General features: G+C 53.5%; 1 protein-coding gene across 1 annotated transcript in view; it reads left to right on the top strand.

The window, feature by feature from the left end:
- Positions 1–25,968, top strand: part of NPHP4 (nephrocystin 4) — a 139,556-nt gene extending 113,588 nt beyond the window's left edge. Inside the window, exons 20-31 of the mRNA XM_055419433.2 lie at positions 4,966–5,091; positions 9,590–9,801; positions 13,321–13,547; positions 13,743–13,929; positions 14,761–14,844; positions 21,060–21,216; positions 21,718–21,803; positions 22,340–22,425; positions 23,433–23,604; positions 24,194–24,373; positions 24,632–24,775; positions 25,393–25,968. Coding sequence (XP_055275408.2) covers positions 4,966–5,091; positions 9,590–9,801; positions 13,321–13,547; positions 13,743–13,929; positions 14,761–14,844; positions 21,060–21,216; positions 21,718–21,803; positions 22,340–22,425; positions 23,433–23,604; positions 24,194–24,373; positions 24,632–24,775; positions 25,393–25,533 — 1,802 coding nt within the window. The 3' untranslated portion in view covers positions 25,534–25,968. The remainder of the gene's footprint in view (positions 1–4,965; positions 5,092–9,589; positions 9,802–13,320; positions 13,548–13,742; positions 13,930–14,760; positions 14,845–21,059; positions 21,217–21,717; positions 21,804–22,339; positions 22,426–23,432; positions 23,605–24,193; positions 24,374–24,631; positions 24,776–25,392) is intronic.
- The last annotated feature ends 1,112 nt before the right edge of the window (positions 25,969–27,080 follow it).

Here is a 27,080-nt window from a genome sequence, read left to right as displayed (position 1 = left end):
GGAGCAGAGGGACAGAGGGACAGAGGAGCGCAGGGATGCTCTCCTTCAGAGTTGAGCACCTTGGCCTCATGTCAGATGGTATCCCAATAGCTGCTCGGCAGAGGCGCCGAGGAAAGCCCTCTCTGGCCCTGGCATGGTTCTGCCTGGACATTCTCAGGTCTCCACTAAGCCCCTGATGGGACAGGGGATATTAGGCCCGGCCAGGCCTGGCTGTGCCCACCTCAGGGCAGAGGGCAGCATAAACCCCGTGGGGCTAATGACCAGCCCACTCCATCCCCTCAGGGGACCGTGGGAGGACTGAAAGCAGGACACCACCAAGCCATTGAGGCTTCTGGACTCCAACCTCTCTGTCGCTGTCTTGGGGAATTTTCCATTCCTCACAGCCCAGCCTGATTTCAGAGCCTGCAGCCCCATGGGCCTCACCGACGCGTGCGGAGAGCCGGAGCCGAGCAGCGGGAGCCAGCGCAGAGCTCATTAAGCCGGGTCTGAGGCTTCTGCTCGCTTGTTTACAGCTGTCGGATCCAAGGCAGCCTGGAAAACAGACAATATGGAAACAGCAAAACTCAATTAGGTCCTAGAGAAATAAATGAGCCGCGTGTGAGGAGGAGACATTATTCAAAAGTGCACACGACAGAGGGGAGTTGCTAGAAGCTGTCTTCTGCCTCTGAGATTGTGTTGGCTATTTTTATATTTAATTCACCAGCCCACAAATATGCAGTGACTCCAGGTTTTAAAATCTTATCTTTGGAAGAAAGATTAGCTCCATTATATGTTATCTTAAATTGTCATTTTCATACTTTGCCTGCAAGACTGAGATAAGGCAGTGGGAAGGAGCCTGAGACAGCCGGCCTGGGAGGCTGCGCTGTCGCCGAGCAGGGATGGATAACAAAGCGCTGAAGCTGCACGCAGCCCACTTGTACGACGCGGCCGCACCGTGCTTTCCTCTGTACAGTCTGTGGTTTTTTGAAAAAACAAAAATAAAAGTGTCATGGCTTTTATTTCTTTATAAAACTGGTTGTTCTGAGCCGAGCAGCAGGCGCGGGCCAGCAGAGGCAGATGGCTGTGTGGACCTTTTGAGGGGACAGAGGTGGGGCCAGCACCCACCCGGACGGCACCTGGGCCTCTGTGTTCACAGCTGAGTTCAAGTGTGAGGCTGCGGATCGAGGCATGATGCCTGGGTCCCCTGGGAATCTTTCGGTGGCAGAGGGTCGTCCTTGTGCTCTGCGGCTTCTCAGTTCAGATGAGGTTTTTGACACTCCTTTCGTGCCAGGCGCTTCTGCTGCTTTACCCTGGTGGCTCAGACAGTAAAAATCTGCCTGCCAATGCAGGAGACCTGGGTTCTATCCTTGGGTTGGGAAGATCCCCTGGAGAAGGGAATGGCTGCACACTCCAGTATGCTTGCCTGGAGAATGCCATGGATAGAGGAGCCTGGCGGGCTATATCCCGGGGGCCATAAAAAGTCTGACACACTGAGCAGACCAACCCTTCCTTTTCATTATTTAGAGATCTCAGAATTTTTTATCCTGGGACCCTGCTTGTGCGTGTGACCGCTGTATCTAAGGCCTCCTGAGGGACCAGTGGTTGCCCTGACCGCTGGCTCCATGGTCATGTACTGGTGCTCTTGGGGTTATGGGAGCACCGGGTGCTGTGGACTTTGATGGATGACCTGGGTTTGGGGTCGAACAGTGTGATCACTCTGCATGGTGGAAGGCAGGGCGGCTGCCCAGGTGCTTTGGGAGCCCTGAAGATTTGAGGGTGTCTTGGCTTCATATCCCCTGGAGAAGGAAATGGCTACCCACTCCAGCATTCTTGCCTGGGAAATCCCATGGACAGAGCAGCCTGGTGGGCTATAGGCCACGGGGTTGCAGAGTCAGACTCATCTGAGAGACTGGCACACACTGCTCCGTAGCCGTGTGTTGGTCGCCAGCTGTAACTTTCTGTCTCATGGAAGGGGACAAAAACCTCAGCAATTTCAGGTCGCAAAATGTGCCCTGATGAGACATGGCACCTTCACCCCATGTGGTCCTGGAGCAGGTGTGCAAATGTAAATCCAGTTTCTCAAGATTACTACCCCTTTCTAAACAAGGGCTTCTCAGGTGGCGCTAGTGGTGAAGAACCCATCTGCCAAAGCAGGAGACATAAGAGACAAGTTCCGTCCATGGGTTGGGAAGATCCCCTGAAGAGAGGCATGGCCACCCTTTCCAGTATTCCTGCCTGGAGAGTCCCGTGGACAGAGGAGCCTGGCGAGTTGCGGTCCATAGGGTCGCAAAGAGTTGGACATGACTGAAGTGACTTAGCACCAGCACGATAGCATGTTTCTAAACAAACCGATGCTCCAAATACAAATACAGTGGGAGGAAGTGGTCAGGAAGCCCAGGACGGCCCTCGTCTGTGGGGGAGGCAACCATGTGTGCTGTTGGGTCACACACTGTGGTCATGGTTGGTCCTCTTGAGAGCTGGAGCTCCAAGGACACTGTCACCTGTCCCTGCGAGCTGGTGGAGCAGATCTGGGCTTTGCTGCAGTTCCCTGGGTTTCTGTGGGTCTCAGTGGAGCTATTATCAGGCTCACAACACGCCTGCCTCCTTTCAACTGGATCCAGGTGGACCACAGGCCTCCTTGCCCACGACCCAGGGACTCACTTGCTGCAGGATTAAGGTGGTGGAAAGAGCCACGGCAGTGAGCCCTCAAGGACACTGCTCGTTCTCCCTTGTGATGTTTGCCCTTGACCCAGCACAGCCGTGGGAGGACTCAGGAAGTAATCGCTACACCGGCCAGTCTGAGAGCTTGTCTGGCCTCAGAATCCTGTCATCTTGGACATCAGGGGATGAAGCTGACCTCAGATGTGAGAGCTCCTCTAAGTGAGGAAGGGTCGATACCAGGTTCCTTTCTCAGGGAGGAGGTTCACGATCCTAGGACGATAGCTGCTGTCAGGTCAAAAATAGGTCCCATGGAGACAAGAACAATGCTTAGCGGCTTCAGTTTGCAGGGGAAGATGGAAGACCCCTGGGAAGGGTGTGGGGGCAGCTGCAGGGGGTGGATGGTGGGGCAGCCTCCTGGTGGTTCCCGGAGCAACGATAGAACAGTTCTGACTGTAGACGCTGTGGGGCTGCTGCTGCCCCTGGGGGCTCTGGACCATTCCCATACCTGCCCGTGCAGCCGTTTACCTGGGAGAATGTGGAAGAAGCGGAACCTCCAGTTTGCCAGGACTGCATCTGAGTGTGTGGTGGCTGGGCAGGTGACGGAGGCAGCTCCCGTCACAAGAGGGGAGGCAGGAAGGCCTCCGGGAGCCGAGATTCCCAGAAAATGTTCAAGAGGACCAGAACAAAAGCTTGCCAAGGGCAGGACTCGCTCACTGCATCACCAGCCTTTAAACCTTGTTGAGTGGATTGCTCTTTGATTGACCAGGGATGATTTCCGTCTGTCGTTTTTATTTTTGGCCCTGCCAGATGGCATGAAGGTTCTTAGCTTCCCAACCAGGAATTGAACGCTATGCCCTCTGTCATGGAAGCTTGGATCCTTAACCACCAGGGAAGTCCCTTGGTTTTTCATTTCTGAATCTGGCCTTTCCCATGCCCACAGCAGGCCTTTGTCCTCACTCAAAGGGTGAGGGGGGATGGTCTGCTGTTGCACCGACGTGTTTGGGGTCTCCAACTGCAGTTCCAGGGTATGCTGCTATTCCTTGGGGGTCTGGGGGTGGCGGCCCCCCTCTGGAGCAGTTGCAGGGACCTTGACTTCCCTTGGAAGGATGGCTACCCTGTTTCCAGCCTTGGCTGAGAACAGCTCAGAGAGAGTTCCTATCAGTTTGCTGGAGACATAAACCCCACCTTTGTCCCCGAGAGGATGAGCTGACACCTGCAGGCAGGTGGGCGCCCTGATACTTGGGCCCTGGGCTTGCCATAAACAGCAGCTTCCTGGCAGCAAGTAGATTTGCAGAGGTGGGGCCGAAGGGGGCTGCTGAGCTGAGCAGGAGCATCACCCCCTTCCCCGGGTCCCATCCCAGGGGCAGGGTCCCCTTCTAACCCCTCTCAGAAAGACCGCTGGACACCCCAGACTGCTGGTGTTCAGCTCCCAGCTGGAATCAGAGAGACGAGTGGCGTGTCTTGTGTTTGGTGGTTATTTCCGGATCTGACAGCTGAGCTCTGTCTGCCTCACTGCGAAGGGTGTCAGGTCCATGCAGAGAGGTGGTGGTCCCGAGGACAAGGCCCATCCACCCAGGCGAAGCACGTCTGCGGCAAACACTTGTCATCCCTGGGACCAGACAACACTGGAAGTAGTGAAGCCGGCCCCAGTTCAGCTGGAGGGAAGTGGGGCTGGCCCTTGGGACACCCTGTCCCCTGAAGCAACTTTGTCCCCTCCAGGGCTCTTTCAGCAAACAGCCCCCAGGCCCCGCATGGAGTCTCCTCTCCTCTACCCACAGGGGCCCTGTGTGGGGGCTTCTGTCTCACCCAAGGGCCCCCTATTGAGGCTCCTTCCACTTTCCTCCAGGGGCTCTGTGGGGGTCTCGTCTCTCCCTGGGGGTTCCCACATGGAGACTCCTCCCCGCAAGGAGTTTTTGGGCACAGATGTTTGCAGAAGGGTACAAAGGCCTTCCTGCAGCAGCGTGACACTCGAGGGCTGACGACAGAGTCTGTGACTATCCCAGAGCACGAGGCTGGGCTCCCGGGGACCTGCCTTGAGGGTCCTGAGCCCCGACTCCTCTCTGGAGAGCAAATGGCTGCTCAGGGGAAGGAGAGGAGGTGTGGACCTGGAGAGCAGGGTGCTTGAGGGAAAACAGGCCTCTGCTGGCCACCCACCATCTCTGTCGCAAAACAAATTCAGACCAAGAGTGGAATGTGGGGATGTTGGTGGGTCAGCGGGTATTTGAAGCCAGATCTCCTTATCAGGGGTGTGTGTGTGTTATCAGACTCAGTTCTGGTATTAATGTCCTGTGCGGGGTGGTGTGTGTGTGGGGTGTTTTCATACAGGTCACTTGTGTGAACAGAGAGTGAGGAGTCCCAGTTCCCTGCCACCTTCCAGGTCGAGGGTCATCTCAAATGATGGAGTCGGCAACTTCATGGGAGGCAGCCTCCTGACACCTGGGGGCCCCAGACGTGAGTGGAGAGGGCAAGGAACCTGCGGGTGGGAGGGGAGTGTTGTGCATGGTGTGATGGGCAGGGGGTGGGATGGAGTGAGGGAAGGGAGGCCGTGTGAATGTGTGTGAATGTGTGTGAATGCGTGTGCAGGTTCACACGTGTGAGGCTGTGTGGTGCCCGCTCTCCTGGATCTGGGGGTGGACTGGTGGCTCAGCGTCTGGCTCAGTGACCTGCAGGCCATGTTGAGTCACCATGCCCATCCACCCTGCCCTCTCCAGATGATGGAAGCCACTGTTATTCTTCGGAGTTCATAGTCCTGTGAGTGACGTTTGTTTTTAGGCAGCTGCTGCTTTGTGGGGGACAAGGAAAGGGAGAAAGTTCAGGATAAACAGAGACTGATTTTTAAAACTAGTTAGAAGCTCCTCATGTTGGAAAGAGAAAAATAAAGCAGTTAGGAAACTCGGGCGATAAAGACCTGGGCTTGGTGAAAATCTTGCATAACTAGGAAGATTTTCTGTCAAATGACCCACAGACCTAAATGTCAAATACTGTCCTTGGAATAAAAAGTGGAGGCTGCCCTTAGAAAAGCACCCCCCAGATGTTGTCGGTCATCTCGTGTGAATCCAAAACCACCATGAGCTTCTTGTGTTGATGGCACTTGATGTTTTTGGCCTTGAATCTGTGCCCCGGGTGGGAAGTCAGAGCTGAGGGGCTTAGGAGAAGGAGGCCTCCAGAATCCCACAAGTCTCCTGGAACCTCAGCCCAAACTTTGTGGGTCCTCCTTGTTCTTCCCAGGAAGGGGGGCCTGGGTACATTCAGATGCTCTAGGGGATCCGCAGTGCATGAGTCAGACAACTCATTTTAATGTCAGAGAAGCCGAGGCAGAGAGGTCAGGTGATTTGACCGGTGGTGTGGTTAGGGTTGTGAACTGGGACTAGAGTCTGGATTCCCTGCTTTGGATCTAGTGCTTCTCTACACCGAGCTGGTCTCTCTGGCCACCCAGAGGATGGATGGAGAGCTGACTGATGGAGCAGGAAGTCCCCATCCCTGGGAACCAGTGGGAATTCAGTTCAGTTCAGTCGCTCAGTCAAGTCTAACTCTTCAGGACTCCATGGATTGCAGCAGGTCAGGCCTCCCTGTCTATCACCAACTCCTGGAGCTTGCTCAAACTCATGTCCATTGAGTCGGTGATGCCATCCAACCACCTCTGTTGTCCCCTTCTCCTGCCTCCAGTCTTTCTCAGCATCAGGGTCTTTTCTAGTGAGTCAGTTCTTTGCATCAGGTGGCCCAAGTATTGGAGCTTCAGCTTCAGCATCAGCCCTTCCAGTGAATATTCAGGACTGATTTCCTTTAGGATTGACTGGTTGGATCTCCTTGCAGTCCAAAGGACTCTCAAGAGTCTTCTCCAACATCACAGTTCAAAAGCATCAATTCTTCGGCACTCAGCCTTCTTTATGGCCCAACTCTCACATCCATACATGACTACTGGAAAAATCATAGTTTTGACTAGATGGACCATTGTTGGCGAAGTAATGTCTCTGCTTTTTAATATGCTATGTTGGTCATAGCTTTTCTTCCAAGGAGCAAGTGTCTTTTAATTTCATGGCTGCAGTCACCATCTGCAGTGATTTTGGAGCCTAAGAAAATAAAGTCTCTCACTATTTCTATTGTTCCCCCATCTATTTGCCATGAAGTGATGGTACTGGATGCCATGATCTTAGTTTTCTGAATATTGAGTTTTCAGGCAACTTTTTCACTCTCCTCTTTCACTTTCATCAAGAGGCTCTTCAGTTCCTCTTCACTTTCTCCCGTAAGGATGGTGTTATTTGCATATCTGAAGTTATTGATATTTCTTTTGGCAGTCTTTATTCCAGCTTGTGCTTCATCCAGCCTGGCATTTCACATGATGTACTCTGCATAGATGTTAAATAAGCAGGGTGACAATATACAGCCTTGACTTACTCCTTTCCCAATTTGGAACCAATCTATTGTTCCATCTCTGGTTCTAACTGTGGCTTCTTGACCAGATTTCAGGAGGCAGGTAAGGTGGTCTGGTATTCCCATCTCTTGAAGAATTTTCCACAGTTTGTTGTGTCAAAGGCTTTGGCAGAGTCAATAAAGCAGAAATAGATATTTTTCTGGAACTCTCTTGCTTTTTCGATGATCCAGTGGATTTCTCAGTTTGCTCTCTGGTTCCTCTGCCTTTTCTAAATCCAGCTTGAATATTTGGAAATTCTCAGTTCACGTACTGTTGAAGCCTGGCTTGGAAAATTTTGAGCATTATTTTGCTAGCATGTGAGATGAGTGCAATTGTGTGGTAGTTTGAACATTCTTTGGCATTGCCTTTCTTTGGAATTGGGATGAAAACTGACCTTTTCCAGTCCTGTGGCTACTGCTGAGTTTTCCAAATTTGCTGGCATATTGAGTGCAGCACTTTCACACCATCATCTTTTAGGATTTGAAATAGCTCAACTGGAATTCCATCACCTCCACTAGCTTTGTTCATAGTGATGCTTTCTAAGGTCCACTTGACTTCGCATTCTAGCATGTCTGGCTCTAGGCGAGTGATCACAACATCCTGGTTATCTGGGTCATGAAGACCTTTTTTGTATAGTTCTTCTGTGTATTCTTGCCACCTTTCTTAATATCTTCAGTTTCTCTTAGGTGCATCCCATTTCTGTCCTTTACTGAGCCCATTTTTGCATGAAATGTTCCCTTGGTATCTTTAATTTTCTTGAAGAGATCTGTAGTCTTTCTCGTTCTGTTTTCCTCTAGTTCTTTGCATTGATCACTGAGGAAGGCTTTCTTATCTCTCCTTGCTGTTCTTTGGAACTCTGCATTCAGATGGGTATATCTTTCCTTTTCTCCTTTGCCTTTCTCTTCTCTTCTTTTCTCAGCTATTTGTAAGTCCTCCTCAGACAACCATTTTGCCTTTTTGCATGAGCAGTATGAAGCCAAAAAGGTGGGAGTGGGTTTGTAAAACCCATGGCCAGGGCCTGGCAGGTCAGGGGCTCCTCAGGGCAGTGCAGGGAGTTACAGCAGTGAGGATTTGTTGAAGGGATTGAGAGCCTCTAGGGTCATTGGTCCTCTGATCACTATTTTGATCAAAACCAGAGGGTAGGGATGCTCTACCAGAAGCCGTGTCTCCACTGTCCAGCAAAGCTCTAGAAGCAGGAAGTTGTGTCAAGCTCTACAAGGTGCTTCCTGGCTTCAGCAGTGCGGTCTCGCACGGTCACGCTGGAATTTCATTTCTGGTTTCATTGGAACCGGGAAAGTCATTTGTTGGGGTGATGCAGTCTGAACAGACTAGCTGATTGATCACCCCCAGCCTTGCTTGTCTTTCACCCTGGCCCCTCCTCGTGGGACTGTGGGCCTCGGGCTGCTTGAGCCCGATCGAGGTTGGAGCTCCCATCCCCGTGGAGCTAGACCCCATACACAGGACACGTGCTCTTTTGGGGTGACAGTGTGAGATGTCTGCACCATCTCATGGCACCCGGAACCTGGAAATAGTGCTTGTTTCTATTGAGGGAGGCTGTGGAGCACTGCAGCAGGAGGCGGAGACACACGAGGATGGGGAGTGGGCACCCGGCCAGCGGAGTTCAGGCTCGAGGTTACATCCTGTGGTTCTGGGAGTGCCTGGAGGAAGTACCCGGTTCTAGGTCGGGGGCGACCTCTCACCTGCTCACCTGTGCCTGGTTTAGTGATTGCCCGCGAGTCCGTGTGTCAGCTCGTGATGTGGCTCTGCCATGTGCACGTGTCGCAGGAGCACCACGGACGGGAGGAAGGCAGTGCAGCGCTCCTCCCTGCCGGGGCCTGGCCTGCCTGCTGCGGCTTCTGTTTGTCAGCTGCACCGCTTTCCTTTGGGTCCAGGGTTCCAGTAGAACCCCCAGAGGAAACGCTGCTTGGAGGGCCCCACCAGTCAGAGGAAGCAGGTGCAGAGCAGAGGGCTTGGGATGCAAGCCAGGGTGGTCCAATCTTCACCCACCTTGGACATCCAGGGGCCTCAGGCTGAGGGACAGGACTCATCAGAGCCCCCGATTCCTGATCTGAACTTAGGGCTTGTGACACCCCCATCCAGATGAGTTTGAGGACCTGCCGGGACCATGTGCCTGAGCTCAGAGTGGTGCTGGGTGTTGAGGGTGCTCTCTGGAGGGGCTGGGGGTGAGCAGGGTCGCGGGCCTGGGTGAGGGTGTCTCAGGCCCTGGGGCATGCTGAGTGCATGAGCTTCTGCAACACTGAGCCTTTCCCTAGACGATCACCTAGTGGGGGATTCATACGTTTGCGTCCTGGGACCGAGACCGAATCCCCTCTATGTGAGAGGCTGGAGAAGGGAAGGATGCTGAGCAGGGCAGGATGCACCATTTCTACCTGTGTCAGCACCCCAGGGTTCATGAGAAGCTGAGGGCTTTCTGGTCTCACTTGCTGGGTGAAGTGCTCTGGTAGGCACGGAGCTCTGGCTGTTTAGAGAGCGTAAACTCTGCCCTTTAACCTCTGAGCCTCTCTTTGAACCTTCCAGCAGTGAAAAATGTGGTCCAAGCCCAGAAGCTGGCCGATGTGGACAGCGAACTGGCTGCTCTGCTCTTCACACCCCCAAGACCGGGGGCCCGGGGGCCCCAGGGCATCGGTCAAGAGGGGGATGCCGTCCGCAGGCGCAAGCTGGAGCGCATGAGGGCTGTGCGACTGCGGGAGTGTGGATCGGAGCCAGGCCGCCGCGGGCTGGGTGCGCTGGTAAGTCTGGGTCCTGGGCCCCCCAGTAGGAGCAGGCGGGTTCACCGGAACGTTGCAGGAGCCACCCTGTCCCTTATGCATCCTCGTTATAGAACATGAGAGACTCACCTTCTCAGCCATCAGGGGAGGTTTTCAAGCCAGAATTATGGCAGTGGTTTGAATAAAAACCAATTCCTGGGCTCCGTTCCAATTAATTGCTGGTGCGGGTTGGGGTCCTTGGAGCCTAAACTTTTAAAACAGTTCCGAGAGGGATTCTGAGGGTTCCCCAGGTTTGGGGAGCAAAGTCATGAGGACTTTATATCACAGGTATCAGAGCAACCGTGATGATCAGAATTCCCACTTTGGACTAAAAATCTGAGTAGGACCTTATAGTATTTTGCAGCTAAGAAATAGGAGGAGAAAATGGTTGTACCTTATGAGTTTATGGGATGAGGAGCCCACAGGGGCCCTAGGGGCCTCTATATCAAGGCAGGTGGGTGTCTGAACAGATGGCAACCTTCTCCAGCCAGGCCTGTGCCCGTGGCCTGGCGGACACAAATAGAGTTGCAATGCCTGGCTCTCACCTGGTGCCCACAAGTGGACAAGGAACCGCCCTGGGTTGGTGGGGAGGAAGGGCGTGGAGCACAGCAGGAGGGAATGTGAGAGGGGATGTGGCCGGTGGGGCCCAGACAGCCAGTGGACCACGGGAGCCGAGCATGGCAGAGTCTCGCTGCCGTGGAGCAGCGCTGTGTCTGTGAGGATGCCTCGAGGGAAGCTGACCCAGGGCTGGGCTGGGGACAGGCCTCCTTCTGGGCCACAGGGCACCCAGGCCACTGCCTCCTGTGCAGCCTCCGAGGGCCAATCAACTGCTACTCGGGGATGCCAGGGGTCCCAGCCTCTGGGTGGCCGGCCACATGCACAGCAGGTCCTCCACCCGACAACTGCCAGTGCTGTTGTTACCAACATCATTATTATGATTAATTTGGCTGATTTCCTCTTATTTGATAGGTTCTGTTAGAGAAGATCAACAGCTCAGAACCCTTGTTTTGAATACAGCAGTAAATTTGGAAGTAACTGGATTTCCAAATACAAGAGAATTTTCTGCTAAATTTTGATGATTTCCTGGGTTCATAGCCCTGGAGAATTTTGAGGTGAAAGTAACCTGATTTATCAAATATACGGTAGTCTCTCTCCCTTCCAGAGCTTTCTGGAAAGATTCCCATCTTTGAAGCAGAGATGGAAGTTCTGTGAAGTCAGTGGGTCCTCGGGAAGAGTCAGCAGGCACCGTGTCCTGGCTGACCCTGCATGTGGGTAGCACATGGAACCACGTAGTTCCATGGACCCCAGGAGCTGGGGGTCATGGGAGGACAGGAGACAGCTAGGGGTGCAGCTTTCTTTCCCTGATGGTCACACTTAAGGCTGAGGGTCTCCGGCTTCTGGGGGGAGGTGGTTGGCCTGGGTCCACGAGTGCACAGTCAGAACCTCTGGTTGGTCCTGGGGCAGCCACAGCTTCCATGTGAGGGGCACTCGGCTTACCCTGTGTCCAGTGCCCAGGTCAGCAACTGCCCCAATGACTGCTGTCGGTCACACCCCACCTCTGGCGCCTCAGGATTGCCCCTCACGCTAGCAAATTGGTGGCACTAGTCCCATGTTCCATGTTGTCAGACCATGCCAAGTGCCACCAAAGAGAGGGCTTTACTTTCCAGAAATGCCAGTGTGTGGTTCATGAGTGTCCCTGCACTGGTGGGTGGTGTGCCCACCCCTGGACCGCAGTCTGGGGGCTGCAGTAGCAACTGCTGCCTCTGGGAGTCTGAGGGATCCACTACGTGTCATCACCTTTGTCTGCGTGGGTTTTGAATTAAGAAATAAGACAGAACTGTGGCAGAAAAAGACCGAGACATCACCTCTGTTTTACTGATGGCTTTCGGCACACCTGATGACTCAGATGGTAAAGAGTCTGCCTGCAGTGTAGGAGACCCAGGTTCAATCCCTGGGTCGGGAATGTCCCCTGGAGAAGGACATGGCAACCCACTCCAGTATTCTTGCCTGGAGAATTCCATGGACAGAGGAGCCTGGTGGGCTATAGTCCATGGGGTTGCAAAAATTTGGACACGACTGAGCGACTAACACTTTCACTTTTTACTTCACCAGTTATAAAGGTGATACTGGAGGACTGGCTCATATGTGTATGAGACTGAGCTGGGTTAACAGTGGCGGTGCCAGGCAGCTGCAGCTGGTGCCAGACCCTTCAGGCGGGCCCCTCCTTCTTTCCAGCCTATCCCCCTGGCCTGGAGCAGTGTGGGCACCTTATGTCCGGGGCCACACTGCCTCTATCTTTGGCTTTACCCACCAGGCCTACAGTGAACTGGGGAGTGGCCGTCACTGTGCTCACCTGGGCAGTCAGTCTGAAGATGGGACAGCCTTGTGCCCATCTTCACGGGCCTATTCCCCAGAGCCCTTGTCCTGGGGCTTCTAACTGGTGGGCAGTACAGGCTGTGTCCCCTCCACTTGGAGACAGGCCAGAATAGCTCTCTTTCTCAAGTCCAGGTTGAAAAGCCCAGTTCTGTTTGTTTCTCACCCTGAATTAGGTCTGGCTGTGGTGTCCAGCCCAGCCTGGCAGAGGTTCCATTCCATAGCAAAGCTCTGGTCATAAAATGCCCACGTAGGGAGGTCTCAAGTGTCAACACTACTGCCCTCCTCTTTTCAAATCCCCCGGGAGAAACAAGGCTCAGCTTCAATTTTCTTCTGGGGAGAGGCCAGAATGTTGGATATGGGGAAGTCAATATGCAAACTAATTTAAGTCAGAAGTCAGATTTGGTCCTTGCCTTCTGCATCAGAGTCTGAAGGCATTCAGCTGTCCGGGCCTCCTCCATGTTTGGAGCCTCTCGTGGCCTCCCCAGCACATGGCGCCTCCCCGGGTCCTGGACCTCACTCTCCACTACAAGGTGCCCAAGAAAAATAAGCCCACCTCTAGCCTCTAACACACCTGGGGTGGCCAAGCCCATGGAAATATGAAGATTTGAAGACAGAGGTGGACAAAGGACCCACGCCAAGACCCGCCATGGCAGCGTGCCTGGGTCTGGACCCTGACCCAGCTGGCGGTCAGTCAGGCCTGGCCATAGCCCCTCCTGGTGACTGCTTGCCGATAGGACTTCTGCTGCCACTGCTGCAGACCTGGCCGGGGAGCTGATCACATGTCTTAGTTTTGGGGCTATTCTCTCCTCTTTTATTGGCAACTTCAGGTTTTAATTTCTTAGTGCGCCCAGGTGGGTGGTTGTGGTCTCAGGGGGCATGTGGGCAGACCTCACCTCCCGTAGGTACATCACCTGCGGGCAGAGGGAACCAGGGCTGCTGCAGACAGGCAGCCCCATTCTCTGTCCTCTGGGGCTGGAGGCGGCTGACCCCCAAGTCCAAGAAGGGGGTGGTGTTGATTCCAAAGGAGTCTGGCATTTGGGGTGGAGAAGGGGAGGTAGCCAGAAAACAGCCCCCAAGCCGCGCCGAGCCTCGGGACCATGGCCCCCTCGACCCCTGTGTCTGCAGGCCCAGCAGAGCCTCCATGCCCAGCACGCCCGAGACCTGCAGGTCATTGCCGCCTACCGTGAGCGCATGAAGGCGGAGAGCATCGCCAGCGCGCTGAGCACGGCCATCACCACTCAGCACACCATCCACGCCACGCTGGGCGCTGCTGAGTTCTTCGAGTTCGCCCTGAGGAACCCCCACAATGCGCAGCACACGGTGACCATCGAGATAGACAACCCTGAGCTCAGGTAGGATTGCGGGCGCCCCATGAGGCCCCCAGCCTTTACCTTCAGCTCCAACTGAAAGCTGAGCTGGTTTTGCCCTTGAGGGTCCTGGTCACCGGGTCTGAGTGGGTGGGGGCATCTACCCCTACCAACTCATCCCCCCACTGCTGGGACTGACCAGAAGGACATTGTGCCCAGCGCTGTCTCCCCTTCCTCCAGCCTCATCCTGGACGGTCAGGAGTGGCGGTACTTCAAGGACATGACTGACTTGCACACGCCGCTGGAGGAGGACATGTTCCACCTGCGGGGCAGCCTGGCCCCCCAACTCTTCCTGCGACCTCGGGAGACTGCCCACATCCCCTTCAAGTTCCAGACTTTCTCTGTGGGCCCATGGGCCTCGGCACAGGTGAGGAAGGCCAGTCTTCTTGTGCCAAGGGGCTGGCCAGGCACCTGGCAAAGCCTACTTGCCAAGTAATGTGGTGGGGGCCTCGTGTGGTCAAAGACGGTTAGCCCTTGGCTGTCACTGTCTCACCTGCGCCCGCCCCCACCCACCCATACCCAGCACCTGTGCTGTGATCCAGCAGCCCTGACAGGTCACTCAGCACTCAGGAAAGCTGGACCACCTCCTCTTCATCCTCTTTATTAATTTGGTAGAAGAGCCTTTCTTTTAAATCTCAGAGGAGCCAACGGGTTGAAACTTTCTAGGGTTTCCTACTCTGTAGTCACTGCTGCTTGCTCCCTGACATGAACTGCAGACACCTGGGGGTTTCTTTTCAGGGTGTGAGAGTGCCTGCTGTGATGGGCTGGGTATGGCGGCTGTGTTCCATCCTGACGCCGTGAGGTCGGCTCTGCAAGGGGTTGCTCACCACTGAGACGGGCGTGAGGGGCTCACAGTTTCCAGTGCAGGCTCTTTGGATGCACTTTTGGGGCAAGAGGTTGTCCGGACTGTAGTGAAGGTGTCAGGCCTCTGGCTTTGAGCAGAGCTGGGTTATGGGCTCTGATCCCCCTTACAGCTCAGCATGCCCTGCTTCCTGTCTGGGGCGTGGGGGTTGGTTAATAACAGCAGCTGCTGGGGTGGGGTCACTGTGAGAGTAAAGGGGCCTCTGAGGCCATGGACTCAGGGTGGCAGCCGTTCCTACAGGAAGAAAGTCCTACAGGTAGAAGGTCCTACAGATGAGAAGTACCTGTCACCCTGGGCCTCTGTCTCATGACCCTGGGGGCTCATGGTTCCTTGCAGGCCTCTGCTGAGCTGAGATCAGAGAAGGACACGGATGCCGGGTCACCCCGTAAGTCCAGCGCGATGCCCACCAAACACGCCAAGGTAAGGGGCAGAGGACAGTAGGCCTCCCATCTGGATGGTCTGAGGTCTGGCAGTGCCAGCCAGCGGTCCTCTGAGTGGAGGGGTGAAGGGTGTCATGGGTTCTGTGGTTTGTTTCTCAGGCCCCCATGCCCTTCTCTGCACCTCCTAGAGGGGAGAGGTCTAGGGTGGCGGTGGGGCAGGGCCCATGGAGGTGGACATTACGTGTCCGAACAGGGCGGTGGCAGCTTCAGCCGGATGCTGGTATGGCCTCCAGGCAGGGGTCTAGGATGGAAAAACCTCCCTGGAGACTTGCTTAGTGGGAAGCCAGCACCCAGCCCCCATTGTGTCTGCTGTAGCCGGCACTGCATAGCCCCCACACTCAGGGTCAGACGGGCCTTCTGACCCTGACAGAGCATCCTGTGTTGTGTAGAATCAAGGTGGTGTGTGTGTGTCCGTGTATTACTTCTGGGAAGTAGGACTCACCCGTTGCCCTCTCTGGGTACGGCTTTTTGCAGGGTACACTTCCCAATCACCCACCTGCCGATACAGGATGTCCTTAGGGGAGCCTGGGTCACTGTCGTGTTCTTTTTTAATTTTATTGGAGTACAGTTGATTTGCAATGTTGTGTTAGTTTCAGATGGACAGCAAAGTGATCAGTTAGACATCTACATATATCCACTCTTTTCAGATTCGTTTCCCATATAGGTCATTATAGAGTATTGAGTTCCCTGTGCTATACAATAGGTCCTTATCTGGGAAACTGTTGTTTTATAGAAATTTGTTTTTGTTTTCTTTCTTTGGTAGACTAACGCCTTTTGAAATCACTCAGTTGTGTACGACTCTGCGACCCCATGGACTGTACAGTCCATGAATTTCTCCAGGCCCTTTTGAAAGGCTTCCCTGATAGCTCAGTTGGTAAAGAATCCACCGGCAACGCAGGAGAGCGTAGTTTGATTCCTGGGTTGGGAAGATCCCCTGGAGAAGGGATAGGCTACCCACTCCAGTATTCTTGGGCTTCCCTTGTGGCTCAGCTGGTAAAGAATCCACCTGCAATGTGGGAGACCTGGGTTCAATCCCTGGGTTGAGGGGATCCCTTGGAAAAGGGAAGGGCTACCCTTTCCAGTATTCTGGCTTGGAGAAATCCATGGACTGTATAGTCCATGGGGTCACAAAGAGTCAAACATGACTGAGTGCCTTTCCGAAAAAGAAAAAAAAAATGCCTTTTGAAAGTAAATGAAAGTAAAAACAAGAACACTTTTGTCCCACTCCTTGCCCCAAGAACAGATTTCCAAGACTGAGAAACTGGCAGCCTTGTATTCCTGAGTCTTGCTGTTGGGGGGCAGTCCTGTGCCCATGACCCATGACCGGGGAAAATTTGCTGTATCTTATTTAAACATGGAGCCACAACTTTGCTTTTGTCTAAGGAATGTGTCAACTTCTTAGTTAGGGCTATAAATGAAATCTGAGAGGTTAATTTTTCCTTACGTGAATTTGGAGTTTTAAAACAAATCCCAGACACCTTATGAGTTTACTCATAATTACTTCCGTATGTATCTCTAAACTGATAAGGACTTATTTTTTAACCTGGCTTTGTGCCATCATCACTGCCCCCATATTAGCAGCAGATCCTCAGGATGGCCCGATGTCCAGTCTGTGCTTGCTCATCCTTTTGCGATTGGTCTGTGGAAGCCGGGGCCCACTGTCCTTGGCGCTCTGTCCCTGGAGTCACTGGGCGTGGGCCGGCCACCATGGGCCAGCCTCAGTGGGCTGACTGTGGCCTCATGTGCAGAGGCCTAGGCGGCTGGCTATTCCTGGTGGCTACTGTGTCCACTAAAGGCCCACTGTCCACACCCATTATTCCATCAGGGTGGAGCATGGTGAAGCTCCACTTCTCTCATTGTTCCTGTACTTACTGCTTGTGATTCTTCTATAAATGAGAGCTTCCCCCGCCAGCAGTTTGGTCACCCTGAAATATATCTTACACCAGAAGGTCAGGGCGAATGTTGGATTCTTTCCCTTTGCTTATCAGTTCTTAAAATAATGAGTTGTGCCCTCAGTTCAGTTCAGTTCAGTCACTCAGTCGTGTCCAACTCTCCGCGACCCTGTGAATCACAGCACGCCAGACCTCCCTGTCCATCACCAACTCCCAGAGTCCACCCAAACTCATGTCCATTGAGTCAGTGATGCCATCCAGCCATCTCATTCTCTGTCATCTCCTTCTCTTCCCGCCCCCAATCCTTCCCAGCATCAGAGTCTTTTCCAGTGAGTCAACTCGTCGCATGCGGTGGCCAAAGTATTGGAGTTTCAGCTTTAGCATCAGTCCTTCCAATAGGAACCTTCAAAGATGGTCAGTGTTGGGGAAGTCTCATTATGAACTCGTGGTTTTATATTTTCTGTGTAGTAGGCAGTGGCCATTAAACTGTCCTCTCTCTGGCCATGGCCATCCCTTTCAAGTTAGCTCCTGTGCCTTTTTAAAATTTATTTATTTTTGTGTCTTTTTAAATTTTGAAATAATCTCAAACTTAGAGAACAGTTATAAGAATAGTGCAAAGGATTGCCATGTATTATTTACTCAGATTCCTAGTTGTTGACATTTTACCTTCACCTTATCATTTTGTGTCTATACTTATCCATATATATATATTTTTTCTGAGCACTTTGAGAATACGTTATGGGCAAAATGCCCGGTTGCTCCTTGAAACTTAGAACTCATATGTCCCGAAAATAAGGACCACAGTTGTTGTCGTTCAGTTGCTAAGCCCTGTCCAACACTTTGTAACCCCATGGACTGCAGCATGCTAGGCCCCCTTGACCTTCACTATCTCCTGGAGTTTGCTCAAACTCGTGTCCATTGAGTGGGTGATGCTGTCTAATCATCTCATCCTCTGCTGCCCCCTGCCCCTTTTGCCTTCAGTCTTTCCCAGTATCACGGTCTTTTCCAGTGAGTTGGCTTTTTGCATCAGGTGGCCAAAGTATTGAAGCTTTAGCTTCAGCGTCAGTCCTTCCTGTGAATATTTGGGGTTGATTTCCTTTGGATTGACAGGTTTGATCTCATTGTCATCCAAGGAATTCTCAAGAGTCTTCTCCACACCACAATTCAAAAGCATCGATTCTTCGGGGCTCAGCCTTGGAAAATTGACACTGATACAATTTCATCATAGACCTGGATTGCATTTTACCAAATATCCCAACCCTGGACCCCTCACCCACCCGGGGTCCCACAGTGCATTGGGTGGTCCCACCCAGTTTTCCTCGCCTTTCACAACCTCAGTGCTTTGGATGCACAAAGGCCAGTTCTTCCACGTGCCCCTCAGTCTAGTTTGTCTGGTGTTTGCGAGTCAGTGGGTTCAGGCTGTGCATCCAGGGCGGGATGAGCACAGCTAGTATGCTGTGTTCTTCTCAGAGCCTCTGATCGGGAGGGACACAATGTTGATTTGTTCTGTTTCTAGTGATGCTAATTCAACTCTCTTACTTGGTTAAGATGGTGTCTACCAGTCTCCTTCAATGTAAAATTTATTCACAAGTATTTTATAGATGATAATTAGAACCATAATGTTTTGTCAGGAGATACTCAGACTATGTATTTTGTCAGGAGATACTCAGACCATGTCAATATCTTGCTCCTCATGCAACTTCCGCTGCTAGTTTTCATATCCACTGATGATTCTTTTCTTTTTTTAGAGACTTATTTAAATTTTATTTTATTTTTTTAAGAGTTATCTTTCTTTTTTTATATTTTTATTGGAGGCTAATTATTTTACAATATTATATTGGTTGGTTTTGCCATACATTGACATGAATCCGCCCCAGGTGTACATGAGTTCCCCCTCCCGAACCCCCCTCCCACCTCCCTCCTCCCCTTATCCTCCCTCTGGGTCATCCCTGCATACCAGCCTCGAGCATCCTGTAATATGCATCAACCCTGAACTGGTGATTCATTTCACGTATGATAATATACATGTTTCAATGCCATTCTCCCAAACCATCCCACCCTCACCCTCTCCCACAGAGTCCCAAAGACTGTTCTATACATCTGTGTCTCTTTTGCTGTCTTGTATACAGGGTTATCATTTCCATCTTTCTAAATTCCATATATATGCGTTAGTATATTGTATTGGTGTTTTTCTTTCTGGCTTACTTCACTCTGTATAATAGGCTCTAGTTTTTCACACCAGTCAGAATGGCTGCTATCCAAAAGTCTACATGCAGTAAATGCTGGAGAGGGTGTGGAGAGAAGGGAACCCTCTTACACTGTTGGTGGGAATGCAAACTAGTACAGCCACTATGGAGAACAGTGTGGAGATTCCTCAGAAAACTGGAAATTGAACTGCCATATGATCCAGCAATCGCACTCCTGGGCATACACACTGAGGAAACCAGAACTGAAAGAGACACATGTACTCCAATGTTCATTGCAACACTGTTTATAATAGCCAGGACATGGAAACACCCTAGATGTCCATCTGCAGACTAATGGATAAGACAGCTTTGGTACATATACACAATGGAGTATTACTCAGCCGTTAAAAAGATTCTTTTTTCTTAATTGAAGTATAGTCAACTTACAGTGTTGTGCCAATCTCTGCTGTATAGCACAGTGACTCAGTTTTACACATATAGACATTCTTTTTAAAATAATTCTTCACTGATGATTCTTGCGTGATGGTTGGCTATCGGTGACTTTCAGATTTGATCATCCCTTCTACGTTCTAAGTGAGGCAGAGCTTTGCCTCCCTCCATTCATTCCTGTAGTTTATTTGTCACCATCTTGGAGCATGAATTCTTGTTTCCTTCAGCAGGTTGTCATTTGTCACTGTCTTTCTCTGTTTTACTGCTCTACCAGGGGCTTCTGTTTTGAGCTGGCCCTGTGTCCTTTTGACAAGTCCCTGCCATTGTTGGATCTCTTCCTTAGTGCCTGGCGCATGAGATGTTCCGTCCTGAGTTATCTTAGACTTTCTGCTCCGTGTCTGGATCAGCCAGTTATCTAAGGTTCCTGTTAGTGGAGAGTGGTGTTTAGAAACTAAGGTCTGGTGCTGGGTGTGCTCATTACGACTGGGGTGCCCTTGCTTCTGATCCCTCTGAATAGATCCTTGCTCTAAATAAACAGTCGGTCATTGTAGAGCTAAAAGTCCCAGAATAGCAGTGAAATTCCAGCAGGAGTGTCAGGGCGCAGCTGCCAGGGTTGTGGGTGAAGTGGTGGGGCTCCCCTCCCAATGGATCATGGAGCCGGGTTAGCACACACGAGTCATGGGAACAGACTTGGGGACAGATGCATGGGGCAGTGGCTTTCAGGTGACCCTCCAAAAAGGTGGAGCCAACATGGAGTTACTTAAAGACCCGGAGGGAACGGTGAAGACAAACAAGGGACAGTGACCGTGAGTTCAGGAAGGGCTCCCTGGGGAGGGAGCCTGTGTGCTTGGGGCCCAGAGGGTGGGCAGTGTGCAGCTTGCGCCTGTTCCACACTCACGTGGCCTCAGGGGTAGCTGTCCAGTTATAATGCATCCAGTTACACATCTAAAAGCTTTCATAGTAAAACCCACAAAGTGGAAGAGCAGCCTTTCCATGTGGAAGGTCTGTCTGGGTGCCTGAGCTTTGCGCTGATGTGGGAAGGTTGTCCAGCTTTGGGGTTGACCGTGTGCCGCTCTCCATCCTGGCTCCTGAGAGCACGCTGGGCGGCCGAGTCCCGGAATAAAGATGCTGGCTCCATCATCTCCCCAGTCAGAACCTCTCTTGGACGCATATATATTTTTTTTCAGTGAATAACTTTTTTTTTAAAAAAAGAAAGTTTGTATTTGTAGCCATTTGGGTTTAGGCACAGCCCCCTTTTACCATCTGGGGGACCTGCTCTGCTCCCACCCATGAGGACCTGGTGGGGTTAGTGTCTAGATTTTCTAGAATGACTTCCCAGCACATGCAGGCAGTGGGAGCATCAGAGGGGGACTCAGAGCTGCAGACCTTTCTCACTGGCCTTCTGAGCACGGGAAGCGCTCCAGGAAGTGTCAGGAGCGGCAGCTGTGTGTGGTCCACGTGTGTGGAACCTGTGCTGGGCCAGTCCCCTCAGAAGGCACCCATGACTGCAGACCCTGTGTGTCTGACTCTGCCTGCCCTTCCCACCTCCTGGGGGTGAGCAGACCCTACGGGGACCCCCACCCTGTCTGTCCAGAGAGGTGCCGTGCACGCAGCTGCCTGAGACCCCGTGTACAGGTCCTGACCCTGCACCGCCTGCTCTCCGACAGGTCCTGTTCCGCGCGGGCAGCGGCAAGCTCCTGGCCGTGTTCTGCCTGACAGTGGAGCTGCAGCCCCACGTGGTGGACCAGGTCTTCCGCTTCTACCACCCGGAGCTCACCTTCCTGAAGAAGGCCATCCGCCTGCCGCCCTGGCACACCCTTCCAGGCAGGTCCTGCTCTCCCCACAGCTGGCCCATGGCAGGTTCAGCAGGTGGAAAAGGCTTCTCCCGAGGGTGACAAGTATTCTTCTTCCATCAACCCGGCTCTTAAACAACCCAGCGCAGCCTCCTGCCTGACCGTTTGACATGGTGACCGTCTCACGTCCTCTTCAGTGGCAGGGCGCCCGTGGCCCTCGGATTCCATCCTGAAATCCACAGCCCTGGGAAGGTCTCCAACCTCGGGTGTCAGGCTTTGTGCTGCCCTCTGTGTTGGACCTGGGGATTCACCTGCTTATTCACTTCTCCCTGGTGCCTTCAGAACAGAACTGAGCCTTTGTATCTGGCTCCTGGCTCCATGGTACCGCCCCACTTCCTTTGGTTACTCCCTTGGGTGAGAAAGAAGCGCTGGTGTTCACACAGACAGCTGTGTCCCTTAGTGGGTTTCGTTAAGCACCTATGGGGGCCTTGGCTTTTGGGAAAAGACATTTGCTTTCATATCCCCCCTCCAGGTGCCCCTGTAGGGACATCCAGTGAGGACCCCCCACTCCACGTTCGATGTAGTGACCCGAACATCATTTGTGAGACACAGAATGTGGTAAGTTCTGCAGCCCTGCCCTCTCCAGGCCCTGCCTACTGCTTGCATCCCGGGTGTCCCACACTCTTCACTTTAGGTTTTCACTGAAGTGACTTGTTTCTAAGCTGCTAAAGGGCTATTTTGACATCCTCATGAGAGTTTTATGAATGAGTTTTCATTTTTCCTGCTAGCAGATCAGTTCCTTGATTATCTGAATTTAAATTAAAAAAAATGCGTGAGGCAAACAGAATAAAGTGAGTGGTAATTAAGGCACTTATTAATTGCCATTGTGCAAGGATAACGGCCATAATTATGTTATGACTGGTTAGGAAATGGGATAAAATCTCCTGCAGAATATAATTATTAAACTCAATATGAAATCAAGAAGTTAAGGATTTTTCTCTTTTGCAGTGACAAAAATAATGAATTCTGACGAGTACGGAAAATTAAAAGCGTGTTGGGGGACGGGGCCTGGTTCACACCTGCTTTCGCTTCCTGGGGACCTGGGGGGCTGGGGCTGGAGCCCAGTGTTGCTGTGATGCGCCCCCTATTGACAGGGCCCCGGGGAGCCCCGTGACGTGTTCCTGAAGGTGGCCAGTGGCCCTAGCCCGGAGGTCAAGGACTTCTTTGTCACCATCTACGTGTGAGTGTGTGGGCCCTGGTGGTGTGGAGGGTGGGGGGGTGGCTGGTGAGGAGGCAGGTTGGGGACTGCTGGTGGCCCTGGAAGTAGCCAGCCCTGTGCCTTCTACACTTGTGATAAGGAGGCTGTCAGGCGTTTGGCCACGTGAGCTGAGACTGGCTGAGGTCTTGCAAGGAGCTTCTGCTCAGCTGGCATTACCAGCTGGTGGGACGCTTCAGACCCAGGCAGGAGGCCACTTCTGCCTCAGCACGTGCCGGGATGGCCAGACAGCCTGGTCCCCATGGCCCCTCCCAAGTCTGACAGATGCAGGCTGTGGTCCTGCCTACCCCGCCCCCCAGGGAGGTGGAAGGTGGTGTCATTTCCTGTGATGCCTGAGGACCCAGTGAAATGACCTCAGTCCCTTTCCCTCTTCCTGTGAGTCGTATCTCCCAGGCCTTGAGAGTCTTTAAAACCAGTACAGGCAAGCTGGGGGGGTTGCTGCGCCCGTCTGAGAATGGGGAGGGTTGAGGGTGTCACTTGCACTGAGGGCCCACCCCAGCCGAGGGTCAGTGCCTGGCTTGCAGGTGCCAGGTAGTGGCTAAAGAGGGTTGTTCTCTTGATGGCTTGTGGGCAGGCGTCCCTGAGGCCCATTTACCACCAAGGGTCAGTGTCCGTGGCACCAGACAGCTGGTGCGGAGCCCGGGCTCAGGCCCAAGTGGCCTCCGAGCCCATGTCCTTGTCCATGCTGTGCTGTCCATGGGGTTTGCTCTGGGCCTGGTTTGGGATTCTGCTGACCCAGGTGCAAGTGTGCCGAAGCCCGTGTTGCCACACATTTGGGGTCTCTATTCAGGGTCAAGGCCACATAGAGGCCCCAGCCCTGCCTGAGAGCCTCGGCCTCGGGGGAAGGGGGCCATGGGGGTGACAGCACCTGGGCACCGCTTGCCCTCTTGGCCGCCTTCTCAGCCTCCTGGGCCTCCCCTCCCTCAGTCAGCGTACTGTCCTCGCTGACTATGAATGGCTTCTGCCCACAGAGACCGCTGGTTGGCAACACCTGTCCAGACCTGGCAGGTCCACCTGCACTCGCTGCAGCGAGTGGACGTCTCCTGTATCACTGGCCAGAGGACCCGCCTGGCTCTCGTCCTCCGGGGGACGCAGACAGTTAGGAGAGTGCAGGCTTTTAGCTCACACCCCCAAGAGCTGACGGTATGGCCTTTGGGTGGGGGCTGTTGGGTCTCGAGGAGGTCCCCTGGGCCCTCCCTTCCTTGCCCACCCGGGGAGGGGATGGGAATGGCACTGTGGCTCAGGGGATTCCTGAAGGTCAACGGAGCCTTAGTTCACATCACCTTTGCCAGATGTGCCTTCGTGGGATGACTGACTTATTTACAGACCCCCAGGACCAACTTGTAGAATTGCTGGGAGTATATATTACGATATTTATGGGAACATATATTGTGCATCACGGGAAGAATTAACTGTGACTCTGGAGTCATTGTGTCTGCCATTGTACATCTTGGTGACAGGATGATGTGGATGCCTCACCTGAGGATGGGCCGGTTGAGCTCTTCTCCGCTGAGGCCGCTCCAGCACTTAGGGCTCCTGCTGTGGGGGAGGGGACTCAACCCCAGAGATGGGAACATGGACTGTGCCTCGCTGGTACTGGTGCCAGTGGCAAGGTTGACTTCATGCAGACTGGAGGGCTTCCTGCCCAGCACAGGTGGTCACCCCTGAACTGTGGGGCTCCCTGGGATGAAGCCCTCACCTCCTGACCCGCTTCTCCCCTGTCCCCCGGAAGACGGACCCCAGAGGTGTGTTCGTGCTGCCCCCTCACGGGGTGCAGGACTTGCATGTGAGCGTCAGGCCCCGCAGGCCGGGCAGCCGCTTCGCGCACCTCCACCTGGTCGACGTGGATGCCCACCAGCTGGTGGCCTCGTGGCTCCTGTGTCTCTCCTGCCGGCCACCTCTCATCTCCAAGGTCTGATGTGGGATGCGGGGCCATGCGGCTGGGGTGGGGTGTCCACTGATTGTCACCTGGTCCCCTGACCCAGCCTGCCCAGTGGCTTGGGGTCTGGGGGGTGTTGGCTTCTGAACTGTGAGCCTCCTCGGCCAGGACCTCGGGGGGCTTGTCTGCTGTATTTATGGAGCTGTCCAGCGTCTAAGGGCCCCGAGCGCAGGGCAGGCTTGGGAAACCGCTGGAGAAGCAGCCAGGGGCCAACTCCTGTCCTCCCCGCAGGCCTTCGAGATCAAGCTGCCTGCGGGGGGCGGGAGGGGCGCCAACAAGCGCATCACCTACACCAACCCCTACCCCTCGAGGAGGGCCTACCGCTTGCACAGTGACCACCCCCACCTACTGCAGTTCAAGGAGGACGCCTTCCAGGTGCGGGCTGCTCGGGGGTGGGACCCTGCAGGGTGAAGTGGGGAGCTCCAGGAGGTCCTGGGGGAAACAGTCTGTGCTCCAGTGAGATTCCTGCAATCCCCAGGGGCACCCCCGCTGAACTCTGCCTGGGCCTCTGACCCCACACCTAGGCCCCCACCTGCCCGGCAATTTCACAGCAGTTTCATCCAGATTGTCTGGCAAGTGAGGCCTTGATCTACCGTGGCTATTTTAGGGAAAGTGAGCAGCGGCTCAGAGTGGATCAGAGTCTGTCAGTCAGGGGAGGGGGCTTAGTGACATGTCTCCCGGGGACTTGGAAGAGCAGCTGTGGGGAGAGGGCTTGACAGTAACATGGGAGATTGGGTTCCGAACGTACGTGTGTTTTCTGAAGCCTGCCAGCCTGGGGGTGGGGTGGGGTATGTGTGTGTGTGCGCGCGTGTGTGTGTTTGCCTGTGTGGAAGCTGCTGGAAGAGAGAGGAGCTGGTGGGGGGTAGTGGGGGGAGCGTCATGAGTAGGGCGGGTGTGTGTGTTTGCCTCTATGGAAGCTGCTAGCCTGGGGTGTGTGTGTTTGCCTGTGGAGCTGATGGGGTGGGCACAAGTATGGTGACGTTTCTTTCCAGGTAGGGGGAGGCGAGACCTATACCATCGGCCTGCGGTTTGCGTCCCGTCAGAGAGCTGGGGAGGAGGAGATCCTGATTTACATCAATGACCACGAAGACAAAAACGAGGAGACCTTTTGCGTGAAGGTCATCTACCAGTAGAGGACGGGACTGTCCCGTCGCTCTCAGCGGCTGCTCCTGTCCCAGGACTCTGCTCTGTGGACTCCACCAAGGATCGGGGGTCCCTGCGCCTGGCCGTGTATGACAGTCCTGTCCCGCCCCGTCAGGCTGCTGCCAGTACCCACTGCATAGCAGCCCTGTGGGAGATGTGAGCGCCCCAGTGAGCCCAGGCCAGTCTCTCTCTCTGGAGCACAGGGGTCTTCACTGCCTATGACGTTAGGGTTCGCTCTCAGCAAAATGTATTTTATGAATTATTTTAAATGAAAAAATTATGCTTTTTTACTGAGTTTTATACAAACACTATATTGTTTGCTATGTAATATTTTTTTATACTGGTATTATTTCACATCTTTTAAAAAAACTCCAAAAATACTAAACTTTTACACATTTTCTCTTTTGGCAGTTCTTGTGTTTTCTTCTGTTTTCACCTTCGTCAGAGGTTTTCTGTCCACAGAGTAGGCTTGGTTTTCCCTGTAGATTGATGTGGCCAAGGGCAGTCAGATGGCCCATGGCTTGTGGCCTCTGGGAGTCTGCTTGGCCCTGACCTGAGGGGAGGGCAGCACAGACCTCTGCCTCTGCTCTGATTCTGGTCCCCCTGCCTCCCCGTGAGGCCCTGTGATGACCCTGGACTTAACCTGGAGAGTCCAGGGCAACCATTCTATCTCAAGATCCTTAACTCCATCCTTTGGACCTCACGAGGTCACCGAGTCATGTCTTCCAGGGATCAGGTCAGCCTGGGCTGGTGGACATTATTCTGCCCACCCGCATCCCAGTGCTTGTGTGGACAAAAGAACTGAGTTTACAATGTGAGAACCCAACAGAGGGTGTCCCTGGCTGTTGTTTAGATTCTCCAAGCTGTCTTTTCAAGGGCAGCCCCTGCGTCTTGCATGCCCACTGCACGCACGGCAGGATCTCGGCTCGCCCACACAGGCCAGTCCAGGCCCAGGCCTTGTCACCAGGGACCAGGCCCTGGCGAGGAGTGCCTTTCAGGAAGGAAGGTGGTCCGGAGCCTAGTGACTTTCTGTGCTGGGGGCCAAGGAGGTGGAGGAGGAGGAAGTGGGGAGACGGTGCACCATGGAGGGGGTGGGGGTGGGCATAGGATCCTTCACTTTCATCTCCTCCCATTTCCAGATGCTTCTAAGAACTGGAAAGTCAAGGGGCTGCTCTTTTCCTAGAGGCAGATCCTCCAGGAGCTCGTTCCATCCATGCAAAATGGTGGCGCAGATGCTTCCCTACCTCACGTCTAGTCTATAAAACAGAGACTGGAAAGGGAGCCCTTGTGTAGCTCAGGCCACTGTCCCAGCAAGCCGTGTGGAGGGACTGGAGGCGTCCTGCCCTGACTGGAAGTGGGGGGAGGGTGCCCCTCCCTGGTGTGCCCAGGGGGCCCTCGGGCTACAGGTTTGCAGGAGCCAGGGGAGGTTGTGCACTCGAGGAAGCTGCGAGGGGCCTTGGCAGGAGAGAGGCCGTCAGCCAGGGCTGCTGGCTGTCTGTCGTCACTCCCTCATTATTTCATTCATTCATCCATCCGA

This window comes from Moschus berezovskii, chromosome 17 (assembly GCF_049115385.1).
Source record: "Moschus berezovskii isolate FMDL1 chromosome 17, NW_MosBer_1.0, whole genome shotgun sequence".
NCBI lineage: Eukaryota > Metazoa > Chordata > Mammalia > Artiodactyla > Moschidae > Moschus > Moschus berezovskii.
The sequence above is the reverse complement of the archived record's forward strand: the minus strand, read 5'-3'. Positions and strand labels throughout refer to the sequence as shown.